This window comes from Haemaphysalis longicornis, unplaced genomic scaffold (genome assembly GCF_048455015.1).
Source record: "Haemaphysalis longicornis isolate Haplotype H1 unplaced genomic scaffold, Haemaphysalis longicornis Haplotype H1 scaffold_7, whole genome shotgun sequence".
NCBI lineage: Eukaryota > Metazoa > Arthropoda > Arachnida > Ixodida > Ixodidae > Haemaphysalis > Haemaphysalis longicornis.
Genome location: NW_027526422.1, coordinates 187,905,849 through 187,926,405, shown reverse-complemented (window position 1 = coordinate 187,926,405; position 20,557 = coordinate 187,905,849). Strand labels below are relative to the sequence as shown.

At 43.9% G+C, this 20,557-nt stretch overlaps 1 protein-coding gene across 1 annotated transcript in view; it reads left to right on the top strand.

Annotated features, from left to right (window-relative positions):
• Positions 1 to 646: 646 nt before the first annotated feature.
• LOC144146718 (beta-1,4-N-acetylgalactosaminyltransferase bre-4-like) overlaps positions 647 to 20,557 on the top strand; it is a 39,183-nt gene continuing 19,272 nt past the window's right edge. Inside the window, exons 1-3 of the mRNA XM_077678645.1 lie at positions 647 to 672; positions 3,283 to 3,503; positions 15,378 to 15,610. Of these exons, the coding sequence (XP_077534771.1) occupies positions 647 to 672; positions 3,283 to 3,503; positions 15,378 to 15,610 (480 nt within the window). The remainder of the gene's footprint in view (positions 673 to 3,282; positions 3,504 to 15,377; positions 15,611 to 20,557) is intronic.

Genomic DNA, 20,557 nt, shown 5'->3' with positions numbered 1-20,557 from the left:
TCAATTCTCTACAATTTTCTCGATGGCCCACCTGGCGGCAAAGCTTAAATACAGTATTAGCACCCTTCTTAAATTCAGCCTGTGTTTAATCACGTATGTCTTCTGTAGGTATTATAATGGGTAAACAATTTACAGGATGTTGACTGAGACCTATGAACCACCTGTGCTATCGAAGTCATGCTGTGGGAGGTTGCATTCCTGAGGAGGAGCAAAGTTAATGGGCTGAAACGTCCCCCGTAACTAGCTTTTTATGCTTCGGTGCCAAAGGCCAGGTCGGGAAGGGTTAACTGTTCCCGCGGTGAAGGCGCTACCTATTCTGTGGTTAGAAAGTTCCAGATTTTCGCACTTTATATAAAAAGAGCGTAATCAGTTTGCAGCTCACCGAGGCTTTTCGTGCTTTATAGGCACTGATCTCTACATGTAAATATCTTCAGAAATTGAACTGCGCTCAAAACTCAAAGTTTACGACCAAGTGCCGCATACTCGAGGCTAAAATGCTAGGAAGGCATGCGATATTTTGAAATTTTTTTTGACGTATTTGATGTTTGTATTTTGTAGTAGTTCATTACAGTCTACAGGAATATTTCAATAAATTTGTTTCGGCACAACAACGGTGTGTCATTTCTGACTACATGATACCCCAAGAATGGGCCTCGTGACAGACCGGGAGATGTGAGGCCGAGCTCTCAGAGCAGACATGGCTCTTTGCGGTTCTGCAGTTATAAATTATCTGCCCGTGTATAGATATTTTTAGACCGATGGGCCTGTTAGGCTTCGCTTCAAACGTGTCCTAGGAATTGGTAAACAGCATGCTTTCTTACCCTAACCTTTCGCTTGTAATTGCTGTCAAAACCAAACCCTTATCCATATCCGTACTCGTCAACTGCAACTGCGGGAATTCCTCATTGATGAAAAAGCCGAACATGGACCAGCTATTTCAACTTCCTATCTAGGACCAGTATGTTTTGGGTTTCTCTTGCACTTCTGACGAGTGTTTTTATTCAAAGGCTAAAGTGACCACACAAGTGGGGTATCGTACTTCTACTAAACGTTTGCCAGAAGTTACGCACGGCTGAAGGAAATTTCAGCCTAGCAGAAATTTTAAGTTCGACATATGTGCTCTGGAGATACCACCCTTTGCCTAATACAACCCTACATTGAATATAGCGTATTCACCCTTTTATACGATTATGGGTAATGTTTGCTCACCTATTCGCTGCAACATTCACTTTGCTCAACTTTCAAGTATTAATTTGCTTTTCCAATCGAAGACACTATGTTTGTTTGTTTGTTTGTTTGTTTGTCTTTATTCGCATCTTGCACAACGTACATGACGCTGGGAGCGAGCAGTAAAAGCTGTCAAAAATCGACAGCTTGACAGAGCTGCAAGCCCCCTGTAACGCGTAATGTCCGAGGCAAGGTTGTTTGTGGACTGCAGAGATTGGTATAAAGAGGTGTAAAACAAAGTTGTTAAAAGAACGTTTTGCTCTACACCAAACACAGTTTAGACTTTTCTACTAACAGTGATTTTCTGTTCCACTTTTTTTCCCCTTGACTGAACTTTTCAGATAAACAAAAAATTATTTCTCCTAAATGATTGCCGCCCCTGATGTGTAAAGAAACAAATAAAAAACAGCATCATGTCACGTGAAAGAACGGGCTCCGTACACCCAGAATTCCACAGCGTGTTCAAACTCCCCGTATCTACGGCTCTTAAAATTTTTAAGATTTGCGGTGCTTTCGCTCTAGCATGGATGTTCACTTGTATCGTAGTATATATTTTATACGAAGACAAAAAGTCGGCGGTAAGTTATGTCTTCAGTTTTGTGCGGTAAAATTCTTTAATGCACAAATATTTTCTATAGCAGGAATGATTACGTGTCTTCAATTAGGGTACAGCAGCTTCAAAAGAATGCCTGCTTTTTATGGGTATATTATACCTGATAAATATGTCAGGAGAAATTCCAGCTTTTACAGGCCGTTAAAGGCGAGGAAGCAGACGCGGTTTATAAGACCACTGGGTAATTATGGCTTTTAAGCGGGTAGCGTAGTTCGACTGATGATGGTGAATCAAGCGTCGCTTGCCGTGCAGTGGCTGCTGCCCTATTTACTTCTTCGTCATCGTCTTTACCACAAGGTCACATTTTGTAACAGAAAAAAATTAAAAAACTAAGACGAAATTGTGTCTGCAGATTTGGGCTCCGTCCAGTACAGCAAAGCGCAAGCGTCGAATCATGTTCACCTCTATTTCCTTTCATAGTGCCCTACCCAAGCACGTTGTTACGCTGGAGAATAATGATCGTCAACCAACTAGATGTTAGGCTTTCTGTACGCACCGCATGTGCAAATAAACTCCTAAATGTTGTTTGTGCAACACTGCCTTAAGGACCGCAGCAGTACCGCTAATACGTGTTGAATCGGCAAAGGGGAACGGACATGCTTCAAGCACAGCCCACACGGAGAAAAGTTGCAGAGAAATAACTGCCGACCGGGTGGTGACGACAGGCAGCCAGGCCATAGGCAATCAAGCCCTGCAAGATACATGGAGAAATACGTTCGTCCCTGCATGCTAGAGTAACCAAGAATATTTGACGTCAAGGAAGGCTTATGGCACCAGGCGGGGACCAGAGGCATCAGACAACCACCTTAGGGAGACTGGCGCCAAAATGTGCTTCTTGTGGCCGTGCCTCAACCAAAAGCGCTAGCCAATGTTTTCAGCTTTGTTACGTTCCTGGTGGGTTCAGCCACGACAGCGTGACACAGAATTTTAAATAATGTTTTTATTTTGAGTATATCTTGCATTCCCCGAAGAGAACTTCAAAACCATGACAGCGTCATTTTCTTAGATTTTGTTTGTTCGTTTGTTTGGTAGCACCATCTACAGAGCGCGACTGACTTTATTATGTTGTGTGTAGTCGGTTTGCGATTTCGCTTCTTTTCGACTCCGCTTTTCTTCCCAGACGTTTGTCTCGGAAAAATCGCTCGGACGGCAACTTTTAAATCTACAAAACACTTTAATCCTGTTCAGTTGTTTGTGGATTGCATCACATATTCCAAAGGTGAAGATTGTGGTAAGCTACAGACATATGGAACCGTGCCTTCAGCGGCAGTAGCCAAAGTAGTCGCCTCTGAGCACTTCGTCATGGGAATAACTTTAAAAGTCATGCTGCTAACTTTCCGCGCCTGAAAGAATTACTGCAGCACAAATACGTTAATAACAAAAGTCCCAAAAGCTCCAGTGTAGTAGACCGAGAATGCTACTCAATAAAAGTTTTGCTTTAGATATCAACCTACAACTGACTTTTTTGTTGTCCTTTTGCAGGTAATTTCCATCAAGGCCTTGTTACCCAATGGAAATTTTTCGCAAAAGCGAATCCCAAAGCTATCATTACGACCTCTTGCTGATGTAACTCGACGGAACATTAGTCTTAACACGCCGCGTGCGAGTCCACAATGGAGCACGTCAGCGCCATTGTTATGCCCAGTGATTCCACCAAATTCGGGTGAGAACAGGTGCAACATGCATTGAAAATTTTGAACGCATGCAGTGTCACTGTTTTAGTCATAAGTTTTGACGTTCGAAATGCCTGACGTAGTAATTCTGGAAGTCCATGGCTGTAAAGCCATAGCCCGTGAACCTTTTGGAGCAGGGCACCGTACTACCGCAGTGGAAGAGTGTGATGTCAACAGCTGGGTCTGCACGCTCACACATGCACATGTCCGCTTGTCTGTGTATGCTTGTGAGTGTGCGCACGCGCGTGTGCGTGCCCACGTGGGTCTACGTGACCAACGCTGCATGGTATGCGAATGTTATTCCCGCCATCCCTTTGGCGCAAATGGCGTAAAGTTGCTCACTTACATTTCACACACCCGCAACCAGTCTCATACTTTATTGTTTCTTCCTCATATTTGGATGAAAATGTAACATATATTTTACGGTTATAATTTTCACTGCAGTATACCTGCTGCACAAACCGTTGCATAAAATTTAGGTATTCATGCGCGGCGTATGTGGCCTCCTCCTGTATGGTAGGACGAAAGAAGCATATTTTCATTCAGAACTAAAGTCTTCGTACGTTTCTGAAGAAAAAGTTTGGTAGACTATAGGGATGACTACGCTGTACTTACTCGTTCACCCGGAAAGAGAGCAGATGCGATAGTTTACCGCCTTTAAACCGACTAAATACACCTAAAGCCTGTCCCATTCCCGTGATTAGATGCAGAGCATCTGATTCACTCGCGTTGTCCCTCCGGCGTCGTCGTCGTTGTAGTCGGCGTTGTCCACCCCTCCCCAATTCTCCTCGCCACGCCAGCAGCACTCTCCGCCGCTTACCCCCTCTCCTCTCCGATAGCGAACACTCTCTCGCGAGGGGCATTTGATTGGATTGGATTGCCTTGGCTTGGCTTGGCTTGGCTTGGTATAAATTGGATTGGATTGTATTTACATTGGATTGGATTAAAGTGGATTGTGTTGGATTGTGTTGCGTCATAGCCGCGGCAGACGCGCTGGGGCCGGCACATCTGCAGTACTCTCTCTTCCGCGGTTTCTTCTCCTTCGGGCGCGCTGCGCATATAACCGGTGTGCCGTTCCCCGGCGAAGCAACATCCACGCTTGGCTCAAACACCTAGAGTCCACGCCGCTTTACAAGTACGCCAACGTCGTCATCGACTGAGACCAGCTTACGCAGTCCCCTCAATGTTATGTGCGTTATAAAACGCGGTCCCTTCGCCGCTCCGCCTATGCGTCGCATCTACACAGAGGTTCCCGCCAGGGGAGGTGGGAGTTTTTTTGTCTGAATCTAACGTCATCTCCCGGATTTTATTCTAATTCACATATTCAGTTGTTTTCTCCACTAGTCACCTCTTTGCTTATTATACTATCGATCACGAATCAACCAGTGTACTAGCTCAGTTTATCTCATCCGACACTAGTCCATCATAATTGTCCGAACGTCTTCTTCTTGAACACAAACACATCGTACTAATCATTTCAAGCCGTCTATAAATATTTGTGAACAAATGATGTAAGGACTACTATATTTTTAGCACGCTGGGAAGGTTTGATTTTCTTCTCGCCATATTTGGGTTTTGTCGTGTTGTGTCAATAACCACGTCAAGTTCCAATCCCAACAGAATAAAATGAAATCGTAATATGGGGTAAACACCAGTTACGCTTTGTAGCCAGCTCCCAGATTTTGCCCTAAATTTCGGCGATACAACTGAGTAACGAAGGGCCATTATACTCCCTTAGATAGGTATCGCCGTCAGTGATGGAGCAACAATTTAGCGCACCGTTAAACGCGGATATCTTTTGTCTGGTCTTTTTGCGGTGATGATTTCCAACAGCTCAAAATAATTAAAGCGATTGTGGGCATTAGTAATTCTACGAGAACCATCCAGCTGGGGGGTATCTGGGTAGGTCCCGTCAACAGCTGCGGCGGTGAAGTTATTGCTGCGTTGGTGACAATCCCCAACTCGTGAGGATACTTGTCAGAGGCCATACCGCTAGCAAGCTCCCATGCAGCATTTACAGGAAGAAAGAAGCCGCCTTCCGAGGCATCGCATTTCGGAGGGAAGACGCATGGAAAGTCATGGAAAGAACGGAAAGAAAGATGCTGTTCAACGCGTGGCACTTAAAATTGATTGTAATAGAGGTGTCTTTTAAAACCATAAATTGCATCTTCTACGAGGTTGCCAAAGTTAGAAAGCAACCCCGCTGGTCTGGCGGCCCTAATATGCGACGGGGACAACGTGGGTTCGACAACTCTAACACATATACAGTGAACGAAAACCCATCGCCGCATAATCCCGTCGGGTAGTGTTTACATGGTCTTCTCACAGCGTGTGTGCTCACCAAGAATCAACAAACAAGGGGCATCTAACGGTACTGGAAACAGAAGTGCTGTTTCCTGGCCCAGATGGTTCACACTAACGTTCAGGAAAAAACAACACAATCATGGTCTTTTCTGCTTTATAAAGGTGATGATAACCACCGAAGCATTTTGGATTACATTTGAAGCAATGGTTATAAGCCAATTTTGTTTTGGTTGAACGTTTACTTGCTCATTACTGACGAATACACTCGGATTTATAACAGTTTTCTGGTGAGTACTCGGAAAACCGTGTATTCTGGGTTTGGAACACCAAAAAAAAACCGTGCAAGCCTATACATTCGTGCCGTACTCGGAAAATTCTATCCTCTGAGTTAAGAAGCATCAATAAAAGAAACTTTCTCTTCGACGCGTTTTGGGGCACGTCCTCCCTTCATACCAAGTCTCGACCTCCTTTCTTAAGGAAACGGAACAACCGCTGTGTTATATAATTAAGCTCTCGCCAACAAAATGATGCGCTGACACATATAAACGAATTAGGCAACGTTCGCTTTTAAACGCGTTCCAACATAAAATGCCCCAAGATCTAAAAAAAAGGTACGAAACCGGGGATGGTTTTGTTCATGGACAGGAATAATTTGTAGTACAGCATCAGCTTCATTTGAGAAATTAGACCCAAACGACGTGGTAACAGCGTCTACCGACATGCTAGACTAGCAACTAGCTTGTAAATAAATAACCCTACAGCTGCATAAAAAAGAATATTTGGACTACAAAGTTAAACGAAATAAATTTATTAAGCTCCCTTAATTACGACGGTAGCACAGACGTTGCAGATGTAGATTAAAACCACTACTTGAGATGTTAGCTCAAGTATTTCAATGTGTTTCAAAGAAGAAGTAAACGATTTTTTATTATAATGCAGTTTTAGTTCAAAAGAAATAGATCTATGTGTTTCATGGAACGCGTGAATTTAAAGTAAATCCCCTCACGGGACACCTTGAGTAATGTTGGTGACGGTATTGGTGACACCACGGACCCCGAACCCTATACTCAAGCTGTAATCTACCCCGGCAAGGAGTTTTAAGGTGAAGGGCAGAAACCACTAACGGTGGCTGTCGGAGCCTTGGTCAAGCTACGGAGGATGGGCTCCCTGTCTGTTTACCAGGCAGAGAGTTCCCGGACATCTCTCGGCATCAAGGTAAACCGAGCGAAGGAAGTACCCCCGTCCCCTCCTTTTCTAAATGTCGCATAGTCTTTATTTATCCCCCCAATCCAATGTTCACCCCCCAAAAAGGGGCCGCACCGACTTACTAGTTAAAGTTAAATCGGAACATTTCTAGAAGTCTCTTGTTATTCATTCTGTAGAAACGTTTAACGTTGCAAAAAAGTCTGTCATTCTGTTGACGACTAGGTTCAGTCTGTTGTTGGCTCCGACTATGATGCTAAGAAACTCACATCAGGTGATGAACTGGTCGAAGTAAAAAGAAAAACTTCAGTGAGAACCTACTGAAACAGACCATGGTGCCCGAATGGACTGCCACTGTGACACCACACTGAACCCTAAACATCTCGCAAGGAGTCATATCAGGGAAAGATCTAGAGTCTGAGGAAGAGGAGGACCTTCTTAAGACGCTCCCACCCCGAGGCGTAAGTGCAGTAAAAGTAATCGTAATCCGGAGAGAAAATCACGAAAGTCCGACAAAGCACTAACACTAACGTTTGATCGCACAACTTCACCAAAAAAGGTCAAAGTGTGTTTTCTTAGCTGCAATGTACGACCGTATGTACCAAATCTTAGGAGTGTCAACGATACGGCTGTGAAACCCTATCATGCAGAGGAACGTCGACATGTGCCCAATGTGCCGAGACTGATAATTCCTGCAGCGGACCGCCATTGCAGTGGACCGCACGTTCTCATTCGCGTGCGTGTACAAAAATCATGTACGATAAAGAAAATTATCCACATAAAAGTTAGAAAACGCCACCTGTGTAGAAGCTCTCAAAAAGCACAAGCAGCTCTCGGCCGCATATAACGCCGTCGCTGCCCACCAGTGCCTGGGGCGGTGTTTGGCTAGCACAGCAGCCCACTGCAGCCTTGTTGCTGTTATGTTGCCGTCCTATTTAGTCCCCAAGTGAGCAGCCACCTGCTACCTCTACAACATCTGTAGATGCTGTATTAATCCCATCCCCTGTCAGAGTGCCTTTGGCAGCCCAGAGTCGCGAGGTATCGCTGCGTTTTCGACTCTACTGAAAGTGACGACTGCGTTTGCCGCTGGGAGCGCTGCTGCTTCCCCCGTGTCCAGTTCTCCGGGCGCAAGGGCACCGGAGGGTACGGAGGAGATGGACACAGGGGGGCCAGCAGCAGCGCCCATCCAAGCTCCACCGCCTGCCCGCATGCGACGGGGGCGGGTGAAACCAATGGTACCGGAAAGGGTGCCAAGTCCAGGGGGCACGGTCCGCCAGACACCCCCTGGACAAGCGATGAGGAAATGGAAGTCGGACCGTTCCTGATTGCATCGCAGACCGAGGAACGGGCTGCGGCGTCCAAACCAAAAGAAAAGCCCAAAGAACCCGCTCCAAGAATACAAGCCCCAAAAGATAAAACATAAACACACACACACACACACACACACACACAGACACACACACACACACACACACACACACACACACACACACACACACACACACACACACACACACACACACACACACACACACACACGTGTTCCAGCTGCCTTTAAATGCACATAATGGGGAGAGAAAATATTATATAACGTAACTGCACAGGCCTCCTTAAAAATCTTGATGAAGCCTTCCAATTATTGCATTCCAATCAGCCAAGTGGGATGTGTGTACCAGAAACACATTTAAACTCCAAAAATGCAGATCTCTTGAACAGTTACTCGGTATTTAAGAAGGAGAGGGGTGGTGGTGCTGCGTATTCGGGTGTTGTGGCCATCATTGTTCGAAAATCATTGGCATGTCAACTTGTCCAATTAAAGAACTTAATTGACGCTATGGCCATTAAAACCATACGTTGCAGCAGGCTAATAACAGCGTGATGCATTTACATCCCTACTAATTTCCAGCTTTCAAGCTCCGATTTCGAGGGCCTTCTAGTTTAGCTAGCAGAACCTTTCTTATAGGCGCCCTCAATGCGATTATTCATTCATACAGGCAACCTCAATGACACAATTCTGGGTCTCTCTTCGCACGGATGCACAAGGTCACCTAATAAAAAAATTCTAACATCTTCAGTATAATGCCAATTTAACAAACACAAGCCTACATACAAGCCTACATACCATAGCACACAACACTTATTCAATCCTTGACTTGCCTATTGGCTCTGCGGCCCTCTTTCCATCGCTTGAGTGGGATTTTGGCACAAATTGATATGGCAGTGAACACTTCCCTACCCTACTAACATACATAAATGAAGGCCTCAACAGTTCACCTTCCCATTTCAAGTTTCTCGAAGCAACAGCAAACTTGAGCATATTCACAAAGACATCTACACCATACATAACACACTAACCTTTAGAGAAGGCAATTCTGCTGGTCACAACGCACCAAGTCCATTCCCTAGGCCTCCTTTACCCCCGTGGATTGACGGCTACAGGCGTGCGCGGTAGGGCAGAACACGGCGTGGAGTATCCTCCATAACCTATTTCTTCATAGAGGGAAAAGGCATTAGGTAAGCGTGTACGCCGTGAAGCAGAAAGGCAGAGATGGCGTCTTTACCCACAACGTATGGACACGAATACGTAAACTCAAACGACAGCACACACATAGCCTGCTCCTAGGTAGCACGACAGGAGGCACACTGGAAGACCAGGCTAACACACTCGCACAACACTTCGAACACGTGTCTAGTTCTGCACGCTACACAAACACTTTAATGCAACACAAAATATTTGCAGAAAAAAGCCCGTACCTGAGAAGTACAAGTAAAGGCCTGCATACAACTCTGAAATTGCACTTCATGAGCTGAATATTCCTCTTTCCACTTGTAAGCCTTCAGCTCCACGTGCAAACATTACATACACTGTTTATAAACACCCTCACGTAGACACTCTTGAGACACTCCTACACCTATACAACCAAATATGGCTATTGGGGCACCTTCCAAGGCTTTGGAGGGGGGCCATAGGTGTGGGTTTTCTAAAAAAAGGGTAGGACCCTTCTCCTCCCGCAAGCTATAGACCCATTGCCCTGACCAGCTATCTGTGCAAGCTTTTCGAGAAGATAATCACCCGAGGGTCACGTAGTTTTTGGAGTACAATGGTCTTCTTGAGAGCTGCCAGGCGGGCTTCCGCGCAGGGCGATCAACAAATAATAAACTTGTTGCATTAGAATCGTACATTGAAGAAGCCTTTGTACACAAACAGTACTGCATGACCGTATTTTTGATATCGAAAAAGCGTGTGACACGGCATGGCGTTACGGCATTCTTACAGACCTAAAGTCGTAAGGTGTAACAGAGAAGATGTTGAACACTCTTGATAGGTAGTTGTCCAAGCGAACATTTTATGTCAGATTCGGGTAGGCAGTGTCAAGTGTTCACCTTCAAGAAAATGGTGTGCCTCAAGGCGGAGTTTTCAGCGGCACGCTGTTAACGTCAAGATGAATTTCCTTCAGAAAGCATTTCCTCCATCGATCTCCTGTTTAGTCTATGTGGATTATGTAAAGATATATTTTAAATCGTGTAACATATCAATATGTAAACGTCAAGTCCAGCTTGTGGTAAAGAAAGTTTCGCGCTGTGCAGTAGGGAATGGTTTCAAACTTAATCCCGTGAAACGTACGTGAGTCGTACTCTCAAGGAGACGCGGAGTAAGGCCCGATCCTGAAATAAATCTCAACGGTGACCCTATTCCTCCTAAAAGGCAACAAGAGTTTTTGGTACGGCGATGGATGACGAACTCACGTTCATCTCTCACATTAAGCGGCTAAAAAATGCTGATTCTGAACGTCCTATCTAACCAATCATACAGTGCGGATACAAAACTTCTGCTGCGCCTTTATGCCGCTTTGGTAGGGTATCGTTTGGATCTTGGAAGTGTTGTCGACGGGCCGGCTACAAAACAGCGCTAAAAATGTTGGACCCTGTGCTGCACATGGGGCTTTGCCTCTAAAGACGCCTTCCCGTAGAAGCCCTGTCGAAAGCCTGTATGTGGAATGCGACAAATGGTGCGTAGAGTGCCAGCCAGCTTATGTTGATCTTTTATAGCTTGTAAAGTCTCATTATTCGATAACCATCCCTTTAAACCTGTTTTTATTGATACATCCACATGTCAGTTCTTTTTTAAATTGCCCATTCATTCGTGTTCCCTTCTCACAAATAGTGAGAGAGAGTAGGCGGCTTCACTTTGTCTCCTTGTTGAACCCTTTCAAATCTTCTTGCATTAATTTTATAGCACCTTGGCACCTTGGCACTATCTCGGGTGACTAGTCTTTCATCGAAGTCGGCAAAAATAGGCCACCGAAAAATGCGATTCTGCACCACATTTAGTCGCTGCAGCAGAAGTACCAGTGTACAAAATTTTAGAGCGATGCCCCTGAACTGCCTCCGCCGTGTCAGGTGCTGCGCACGGACCAAATTTTAATATTTCTGAGAACATAAATGTAACTTGTGGCATCTTCACAGCAGAAGCTTATGGAATCTTTCTTGCGGTGAATCACATTGTCAAATGTGATACTCAAAAATCTGTCATTTACGCTGATTTACTAAGCGTAGTGCGGGCGGCGTTATCATCCTGACAAAAGTCCAGGCCATTCATAATCAATTTCGTTTTAAGGACGATTATGCCAGCATAAGGCTCAAACTTTCGGGTGACTGTTTGTTGGGTCCCAGGCCACTCAGGGATCGCGGAAAACGAGGTGGCTCGTGAAATGGCCGCTGCTGTACTCACAGAGTTCACAAAACTAAAGTACCCTACGCAGACTTCAAACGACACATAAAACTAGAACTACGTAAACACGGCAAAAACATTGGACTGAACAGACAGACTGCACATTGTAAAACCGCACTTGGGACGATACACAAATGATTCACACAAAAGGAACCCAGAAGTTGCCGTAGCAAGGTTACAGATAAGCCACACACATGTAACAAACGTCCACCTGCTGACTGGATTACCAAAACCCATGTGCAGCGAGTGTGGAGAGGGCCTATTCGTAATCCACACACTCATTCAATACAGGGCACTTGGCATAACATGACGCAAACACTTCCGACAATTATACACACAACATATTCCGCAACACCCACCTGCTTTCTATGACATCAGCCGATGTTTTCAATTAAACGTGTTTTTGAGTTTCTTACCGAAGTAAAATTTTGACACCTCATTTTTTTCATGATTCTTGACAGCCAGGCCCTTTGACATAAGTCAATTCTTTACATTGTGTTTTTCTTTGTTTATTTTTACTGAAATGCTTTACTTTTACTTTCATGCAACTCTCATCAAATTACTTTTGTTTGGCGCACTTTCCCTCAGTTGGCTTGCGCCATTAAAATCCAAACATCATCATCTAGTAGAAATAATCGTGGCAAAGTTTCGAGAGCTGCGAAATAAATGTGAGCAGGCTCCGTAATAGCGAAACCGTAGCACCGGAGGAGGGTGGGCAACTTTCACACGTGCAATAGGCGCCGCCTTGAGAGGCAAAGATACCGATAGGAAGAACACCATGCTCGTGGCTATAGCTAGCAAGCGGAAGGAGTTTGAGAGGGTGCCGTCCAAGCATCTGGTCAAGTGATGACAGTCGGGGGTACAAAGTGAACGAGAAAGTTTTACAGCAAAGCCGACAAAGTTAAAATTTTTCTTTTACCTGCTTTGCAAAAAAATCTAAGCTTATCTTTTATTTAATATATTAACAGTATGGCTTCACTAAAACTGTACACTAAATAATAACCCCTTATTGTCCATTAGGAAAATGTACGCAAAAAGCATTTTAATATTATTTCACTTAACTTGTGCCAGGCGTGTGAGGATAATTATTATGTGCCGTAAATATAAAAAAAAATATGCCGCCATCACCATACAAGCATTCAACAATATTTGTTTAAAAACATAATTGGAAATATTTAAAACACATGAAGTAAAGCTGATGTTATAGGCATTCAAAAGTTTTATACCCGAACATCGCACCAACTGAGAGTCCGAGAACTTAACGAATGTTAACAGGAGCAATAAATTAAAAATAATAATTTCGAACTTAATAAAGGACGGGTGGTGTGGTTAATAACCTTTTAAATGCTTAGATTTCTTAATGTTCTTCTGTTCTTCCTTTCTACACGCCCAGCTATATTATATTATGAATAATTACACCTAAATGGTGTGGCTGCTGGACAAAACACCCGCTTTTGCGTGTCTTAAATTGAGTTAGGGAGCCGTTTCACCAAATTTCCTTTACTGCGGTGTGTCGCGTCGCATAATGTTGTCACGCAATGGTGTACATAAAACGTTCATTTTATTACCGAATTGAGGCTGTTTCTTTTAAATGATTGTTTTCGTAGTCTGTAATCTAACGCAGCCTTCGGGACTGTGAATTGTCCTTACAAAAGTTCGCGCGCTGCAGCCACTTCGAAGTGAAACTAAAGGATAAATTTTTTCCTGTACTTGGTTAGTCAACAGAGTATCCATTGGTTTCGAGATTTTTATAATGCTAACCTTGCTTACTGAATGGTGAATTTCCCGCTTTATGTGCCGCCATTTTGTAACATTTTGTGACCTACAACCCAGGATATATTGCAGAAAGAGTAGATGTTGAGATGATTCTACAAACAAATGTCAAAAAATTAAAAAAAAACGTATCTTCTAAAAACATTGCGCTGTCAACCTATTCGCGTCTGCGTCTTTATAAAAATACCAAATCGTTTGTGTAGGAACAAATTCATTTTACTCAGGGTAGCTGCTACTTGTTCTCTGTGAGGTAAAATTGAACCCGAACCATGTGACCTACTCGCCTTTTCCACGATGAGTAGGCCTACTCACCTTTGCCACGATGAGTAGGCCTACTCCCCTTTACCACGATGAGTAGGCCTACTCCCCTTTACCATGATAAGTAGGCCTACTCACCTTTACCATGAAGAGTAGGCCTACTCACCTCCGGGCTCTTACCACGGGCCCCGAAGTGCTCCTGACACGATGCGATGACCGTCGAGTGCGCGATCTCAGCTGGCGCCAATGCACGCAGCGCACTACCACACCGCATAAATGCACCGATAACGAGTAGCACTGTGACTCATTCCCGCCCCTGCGGGGGGTGGCTGTCCGCGTGCCAAAGTAAGCTCCGCTTGAAGGATGAAAAATGCTCGACAATTGTGTATTTGGGTCGGATTACTTTTATTATGGGGCGAAACTAATTTAGCTCGTGTAAATACACTTGGGAACACACAAGTTTTAAAGAAAAAATTCAAAATTGTGGGTAAGAGCGGTTGATTGGTGAACGGGTCATTAACTCTTATGAGAAATCCAAGAGCAGCGAGTAAGTTTTTAGCCATATTTAAAACTTGATCAAAGCCCTTGCAAACCTTCAGAACATCTATTTAAAACGGCTTCCTTGTGTATGGTTTACGTATAGAGTTTACTGCACACAACACAGTAACTGTATTTAAAGAGGGCGGTGTCCACATTGCTTACAAAACTCAAGTGGACTTCGAGTGAGCAGGCTACGTAAGGCAACGTAAAGATTAATTTCTGCGTTATTTTCAGTGGAGAGCTGGAAAAACGAGAACAAGTGTCGTAAAAAATAAAAAAATATTGTGATATTTGGATAACAGGTAGAAAAAAGACAGGTAGCTATCACATAAAAAAATTATTTTTTACTTCAATCAATGCTTTACTTTAGATTGCGCTTTCCATCATCATAGGGTCTCTAGGGTACTTTTGGCGCAATGCCTTCATGCAGAAGCTTCACGAGTGACTATATTTTCTTCGCAGTGGTTGGGATGGAAACTACGACATCGGTGCCAAATGTATTCATCCGCGTCTATCCCCATTACAAACCTGACATGGCCCCTATTTTCAGATATACTCCCATTTGTGCCGCAGAGGCTTTTCGATGTCATATTACACTTTTCTCCTCTGCACAACCGTAATAAAGTTTGAGGTTTCTGTTCTGCCTGAATTTTCTTCTTGGTGTAAGTTAGCACTCTTTCTTAATTTATTTTCTCGAGAGTCTCGTATTGAGCAGTGAGAATCAGGAATTTTATATCTGGCAATATAATTAAGATTTGGCCCGGCAGGCCAGGGTTTGATGCAGTTTTTTATGCATTTTAGGTCCTTCGCTTATAAATATTGATTGTTTTAGATGCATTCCTGAATCGTACAGGCTGATTTTTGCATTTTGCTTCTCGACTTTAAAACACAACCTAATTGGTATATTCCCGCAATGCCTTAGTGTATTGTGTTATAAGGTGCGCGTTAGTCCACACAGGAATTGCGACAAGGCAACAGCATACATTTTTGTAGTAATCAGCAAAATATACTTCGCTGGTAATGCTTGACAAAAACTTTGTTTTCCTCATTGCAGTTGGATATATTGAACCAGTCCTGAATGTCGGGTCGCTAACGGATGTCATACACAAGTTTCCTCACGTATCCGAGGGTGGCCGATTCAAGCCAAACAACTGCACCTCAAGGCATCGAGTGGCCATTCTCATTCCGTATCGTAATCGCTCGGATCATCTAAATGTGCTCCTTTATCACCTTCATCGTTTCCTTGCCCAACAACAGCTTGACTATGGGGTTTTTGTCATAGAACAAGTTAGTGAAACTTATTATGTGGTCACCAGCACAGCTGTTACTTCTTTTTCTGCATCTTTGCCGTACCAAATAGTCACTTCTTGTTTGCGAAGTCCGAGTTTTCTATTATTACAAGTTGGGCGATGCTACTCCTACTGCAGTTTATGTATATAATCATAATCCCCCCGTCACAGGTGCTCTCAACCGGCAGGAGCCAAATTTCGCTTGTAATGAATTCAGAAATGCATTTGCATTGAGAAAGAATCAGTCACTCTCTTTCTAATGCCTGTTTTGGCCCATTAGAGAAGCGGCTAACCCAAATAATTGTTGCAGTTTACGTTTGTTTTATTACCTACGGTACATGTGTTGTACAAATGAGATAATAACATAGCAACGTGAATGGGTCATCTCGATTTTCCTTGTAGCTGGGTTGAAAATTTTGATGTTATTCTACGTCAATTTTTTGCGTATTGCGGTGAGTTTTACCAGTTCAAAAGGACCCTGCAAAACATTTCTCAACTTTTTTTGTAATCCTAATTGCTTTTAGAACGTACTCACTTAACGCACCCAGTACGTAGATTAGGGGGTCCAAAAATACCTTAGCCAAAACTTACAGCTCTATAGACGTCAGATAACTTGTAAACTCCCTCAAAAAAGTTTTTCTCTTTCTCGTTGTTGCTGTTCTTCGACTGCTCGAATTACATCACTAAGGCCATGTAGCGGCTGTCGGCCAATTTTTTTAAATGCAGAGCATTTCTTTAACTCACAATGTCACCCGGCATTGTCGGCGTTGGCGTGCCTCGGCGTCCGCAACAGCCGTTCCTGGTGCGCCTCTCCCCCTCTTCCGCATCACGCTACCCTCCTCGCTCTCAAAAACAGGTCCACACCCCTCCCCCTACACTATATCAAAAATAATACTTACCGGCGCCTGGTTTCGAACCCACGACCCTGAGGGCGGAACGCAAGGTAGATGGTGCTCTACCCACTGCGCCACAAAGCCGACCCAGAATGGAAGGCTACGAACGCCCCTTATATCCTTGACTCATTCAAACTACGTCAAGAAGCTGCTGATACAATGCATTCACTACCTGTTGGCGGAACGCGAGGTACATGGTGCTCTTCCCACTGCGCCACAAAACCGACACAGAATGAAAGGCTACGAATGCGTCTTATATCCTTGACTCATTCAAACTACGTCAAGAAGCTGCTGATACAACGCATTCACTACCACCAACTCCCCAAACACTCAACGTTAACGCATTACACCCACCCCCTATGCGACGCATTTACTCGAGTTCCCCTCGCGGGGAGATGGGCCCTTTTTTTCAGTTGTAGCAATGAAGGCTTTCCGATAGCAACTTTTAAAAAAGGCACAAAAGTATAGCAGAAATGGAAGGCGTATGTGGTGCGACGAGCACTTCACTCAGTGCCGATCTGTGCTGGCGATAACTATAGCTTTCGCAGTGGTTCCATACGCGAAGGAAGAGTGCCAGGGCTTATGGAAAGTGTGTCAGGGTCTCTTTAACCTCCTTTAAAACCGAGGGTAATTCCTGGGGTATTGTTTCACGTTTTCCGTGGTTCTTTCCCAAGCATTACTCTCACCTGAAGAAATTTATAACAAAAACTCAGTACGTTACTTCCATTTAGTGAATTTAAAATTGTAATTGCAGATTTATTTTAGCTACAAAATATGGAAATTTACGCGGTAATAATTAACGAAAATGTTCATATCTTTTTCCCATAACCGAAACAGGAGATGCCCAGTGATTTAGTTATTTTCAAGAATAATTAAAAGTGAAATATTTTTTAGGGTTCATAATTCTCTGTTCGTTGTTAATGTAATCTGAAAACACGTAAGCATATTTGAGTCAAAAGACTTAAGGGATACGCACATATTATTTCCGGAATTCTCAAAAACGAAGTTCTTGAGAATTTAAGTTTCTGAGTAATATCTTTTTCTAAAGAATCACCAGCTCCCAAAAGAAACCTTGTCACATATAGCCTTCTTCCTATGACACCCTATGACTTTCTTGTGTAGAGGTCTGATATTTAAAAAGTTTTTTCATTGTTCGTCAAGCGGATTGTCTGGCATTCGTTAACCTCAAAACACACCGAATTAAAAAAGCTGCCCAATCGCAATTGCCTCCACAAACATTACATTATCCTGAAATTTATCATCATTTTCATTCGTCTTGTGTTCAGGACGGCCATGTTGGCGCAGGATAATAAAAAAAATAATTTTAAAACCCCCATGCGCTGGCAGGAATGGAGAGTATTTGGAAAGCCAAATTTCCGCGCTCTCAAGCATCATTTTGCGCTGACCAATGATGAACCCATAATAAACATGGCAACTGAGCACAAAAATCCATATCAATAACCGCGTTAAGAAGCGCCAAAAATATTACGTGATACAAACATTGCATACTTGCCATTCGACGTATAATTGAACATGCAGCCATTTAGAAATACCTTTGAGCGCTCACTCAGGTTTGGTCTTAAATTGCGTGAAATGTTTGATCGCGTACAAATTTCGGGGGCTACAGGTGAAAATATTTTGTTGCAGAGTTAAAATAGCCATCTACTCATGTACGCACAAACCAGCATTGTTACGGCGACACTGGCTCGTGCGCGTACAACTTTAACAATCGGCGCAATATGTCAAAAAATAGACTACAGGAAATACGCACACGTCGCAGAAACTTTTGTTAGAAAACACCAAGACATTTCAACTCTGGCTTGTTGTGTTTGTTTACTTCGTACATAAATCAAAACATGACTGCTCTAAAAGTGTGATGATTATTGGCACGCAATAGAGCCGGGCTATGTTCCAAACTACAAAAGTCATGCACTAACTTATAGGCACGATTACAAATGGAGGGAGTCAAATTGCTTTCTTTCGCGGTACGTGGGCTTCTGCATTTAAAGGGTTACCACGCGGTACCTATTGCTACGTTTTTATTCAACGTTCTGGCTATTCAAAACAGTATTTGTTAAAACTTATACGTAACACACTCTGGTAGCTTACTTTCTTAACTACAATCCCGCAGTACGCATGCCTAAATATTGTGAGAACGATGACAGTAGCAGCTTCACACTTGCCTACAACGTCGCAGATGGACCCTGTAAATTGTAAGTGGCGGAGGGGCTACATAACACAGCACGTATACAAAGTTGTATTTAAAACAAGTAAAGTCGTGTGCCTCATTCATATCTGATTGGTATCTGCGGAAAATATTGTTTGATGCTGTGCTCGCTAGTTCACATAGGAAATAAAGGAGTTCATCACTGCAGCGCTCAGTCTTAAAGGTGCACTGACACCAATGTTTCGTGTTATTTTTGCTCGTATTCGTTCCTACCAGCCACTAATCATGGAATGGCACATTTGACGTCGACCGCAGAGGAAATATTTATTTGCATCATCGTTTAACCCCGTCAGGCTTGGTTCCCACAAATCTAACACTGATGCGGCCAACTCGACAGGAGGGTGTTGGTGGTGTTGGTGATTTATCAAAAAAGAAGTGAAGAGAAAATAGCTGGGGATTTTGTTGAACTCAGTCGGGGAGTTCACTCTCATACAGCCCAGCCCAGGGAAGGAAAGGAGGGGTTTCAAAGGGCTATCGTGAAGTCACGGTTCTCGCACAAATTCCGGTGTGGACGCGTGCGCGAGCACTCGCCCGCCCTCCTGAACCGGGAGTGGTTTCCACTATCTCTACGCGCCCGGGCACCGTCACGTAAGTCCTGAAGCCATGGCGTGTTACACACGCCAAAGCAGCATGCACAAACGGCAGCCAGGGTGCTGACCATGTCACGAGAGCCCTGACGTCGGGGGTTCGGGGTCAGGACGGCCAGGAGGAGCAGCTGGGGTCAGGCTGATGCCGGTTGCGAAAGAGTACCCGGTCTGAGCTTCCTTGTGCACGCAAAGAAAAAATTTATTTAAAATATATTGTACTTAAAGGTGACTGAAATGTGTTATACTAAATGGGTCGGTTATAGGGGAGTTCGATAAAGGCTTCCACAGTTCTGGATGACGCCGTGGGACATTTTTATTATGTAGCCATTTAAGGTGCACTGCCAGAACATGTTCAAGGCTTCAACATGGCCAGTAAACACGCAGCTGGGCCACAGAGTCTTCCAGTGCGGGTACAAATGTATGTCGAGGTAGGCCAGTCATTGCACAAAAAACTCTTCGATATAGGATGTCGAGATATTTCCGGTCCGTTTCAGCGAGGTCGTACACCCGAACTCTATATTATATCGCACCTATTGACACGGCTCTTTTTAGCGTAGCCAGTGCTATTTCAACATGTGCCGTGAAATGTATTAGAGCTTTGATTAACTAAATGTAGCATATCGGCTTCAGCCCAACTTGAACCTATTGATTTCTTGTTTGCAATTGCTCCTGCTGCCCACTGGTAATACAAGAAGCTTAAGACGGTTTTGAACGGAATAGCAATGTCCAATATGTATATTTGTAGTTGGAATAGCGCCAGAAAGCTCTTGTTAACCTAAAAGCAGAAACTCAGTTTAATCTGGCGCAAATATAGCCTTAAACAGGGAAAAGTGTCGGTAAGGCAGTAGATAGCTGCTTGAAGTCCTGTTAACATATTTTCGACCGAAGGCCTCTGCTTTGATCCGAAATTGATATATAGACAGCGTAGACTGCAAAATGTGCCCACCTATAGCGATGCTGCTACTCAAGTTGTAAAAAATTATAGCACGTCGGTCGAGGATACCCCTGGGTAACGCCCCTATTCACGAATTAGATTCGGTGAGTTCATCCCGGTACCTATGCTATGAGGTGAACCTGTCGTCAGCTTAGGAAGCTTCCAATCCAGTTTTAAGCACTCTGGTTACCCTGAGCTACTTATCTAGTATTGATGGATGATTAACGCTATTGAACGCCTTCCGCCTGTCAACCTCAATAAGTAATCGGGTAGCGTTGCGCTACCTTTACGGTTGATAATACAT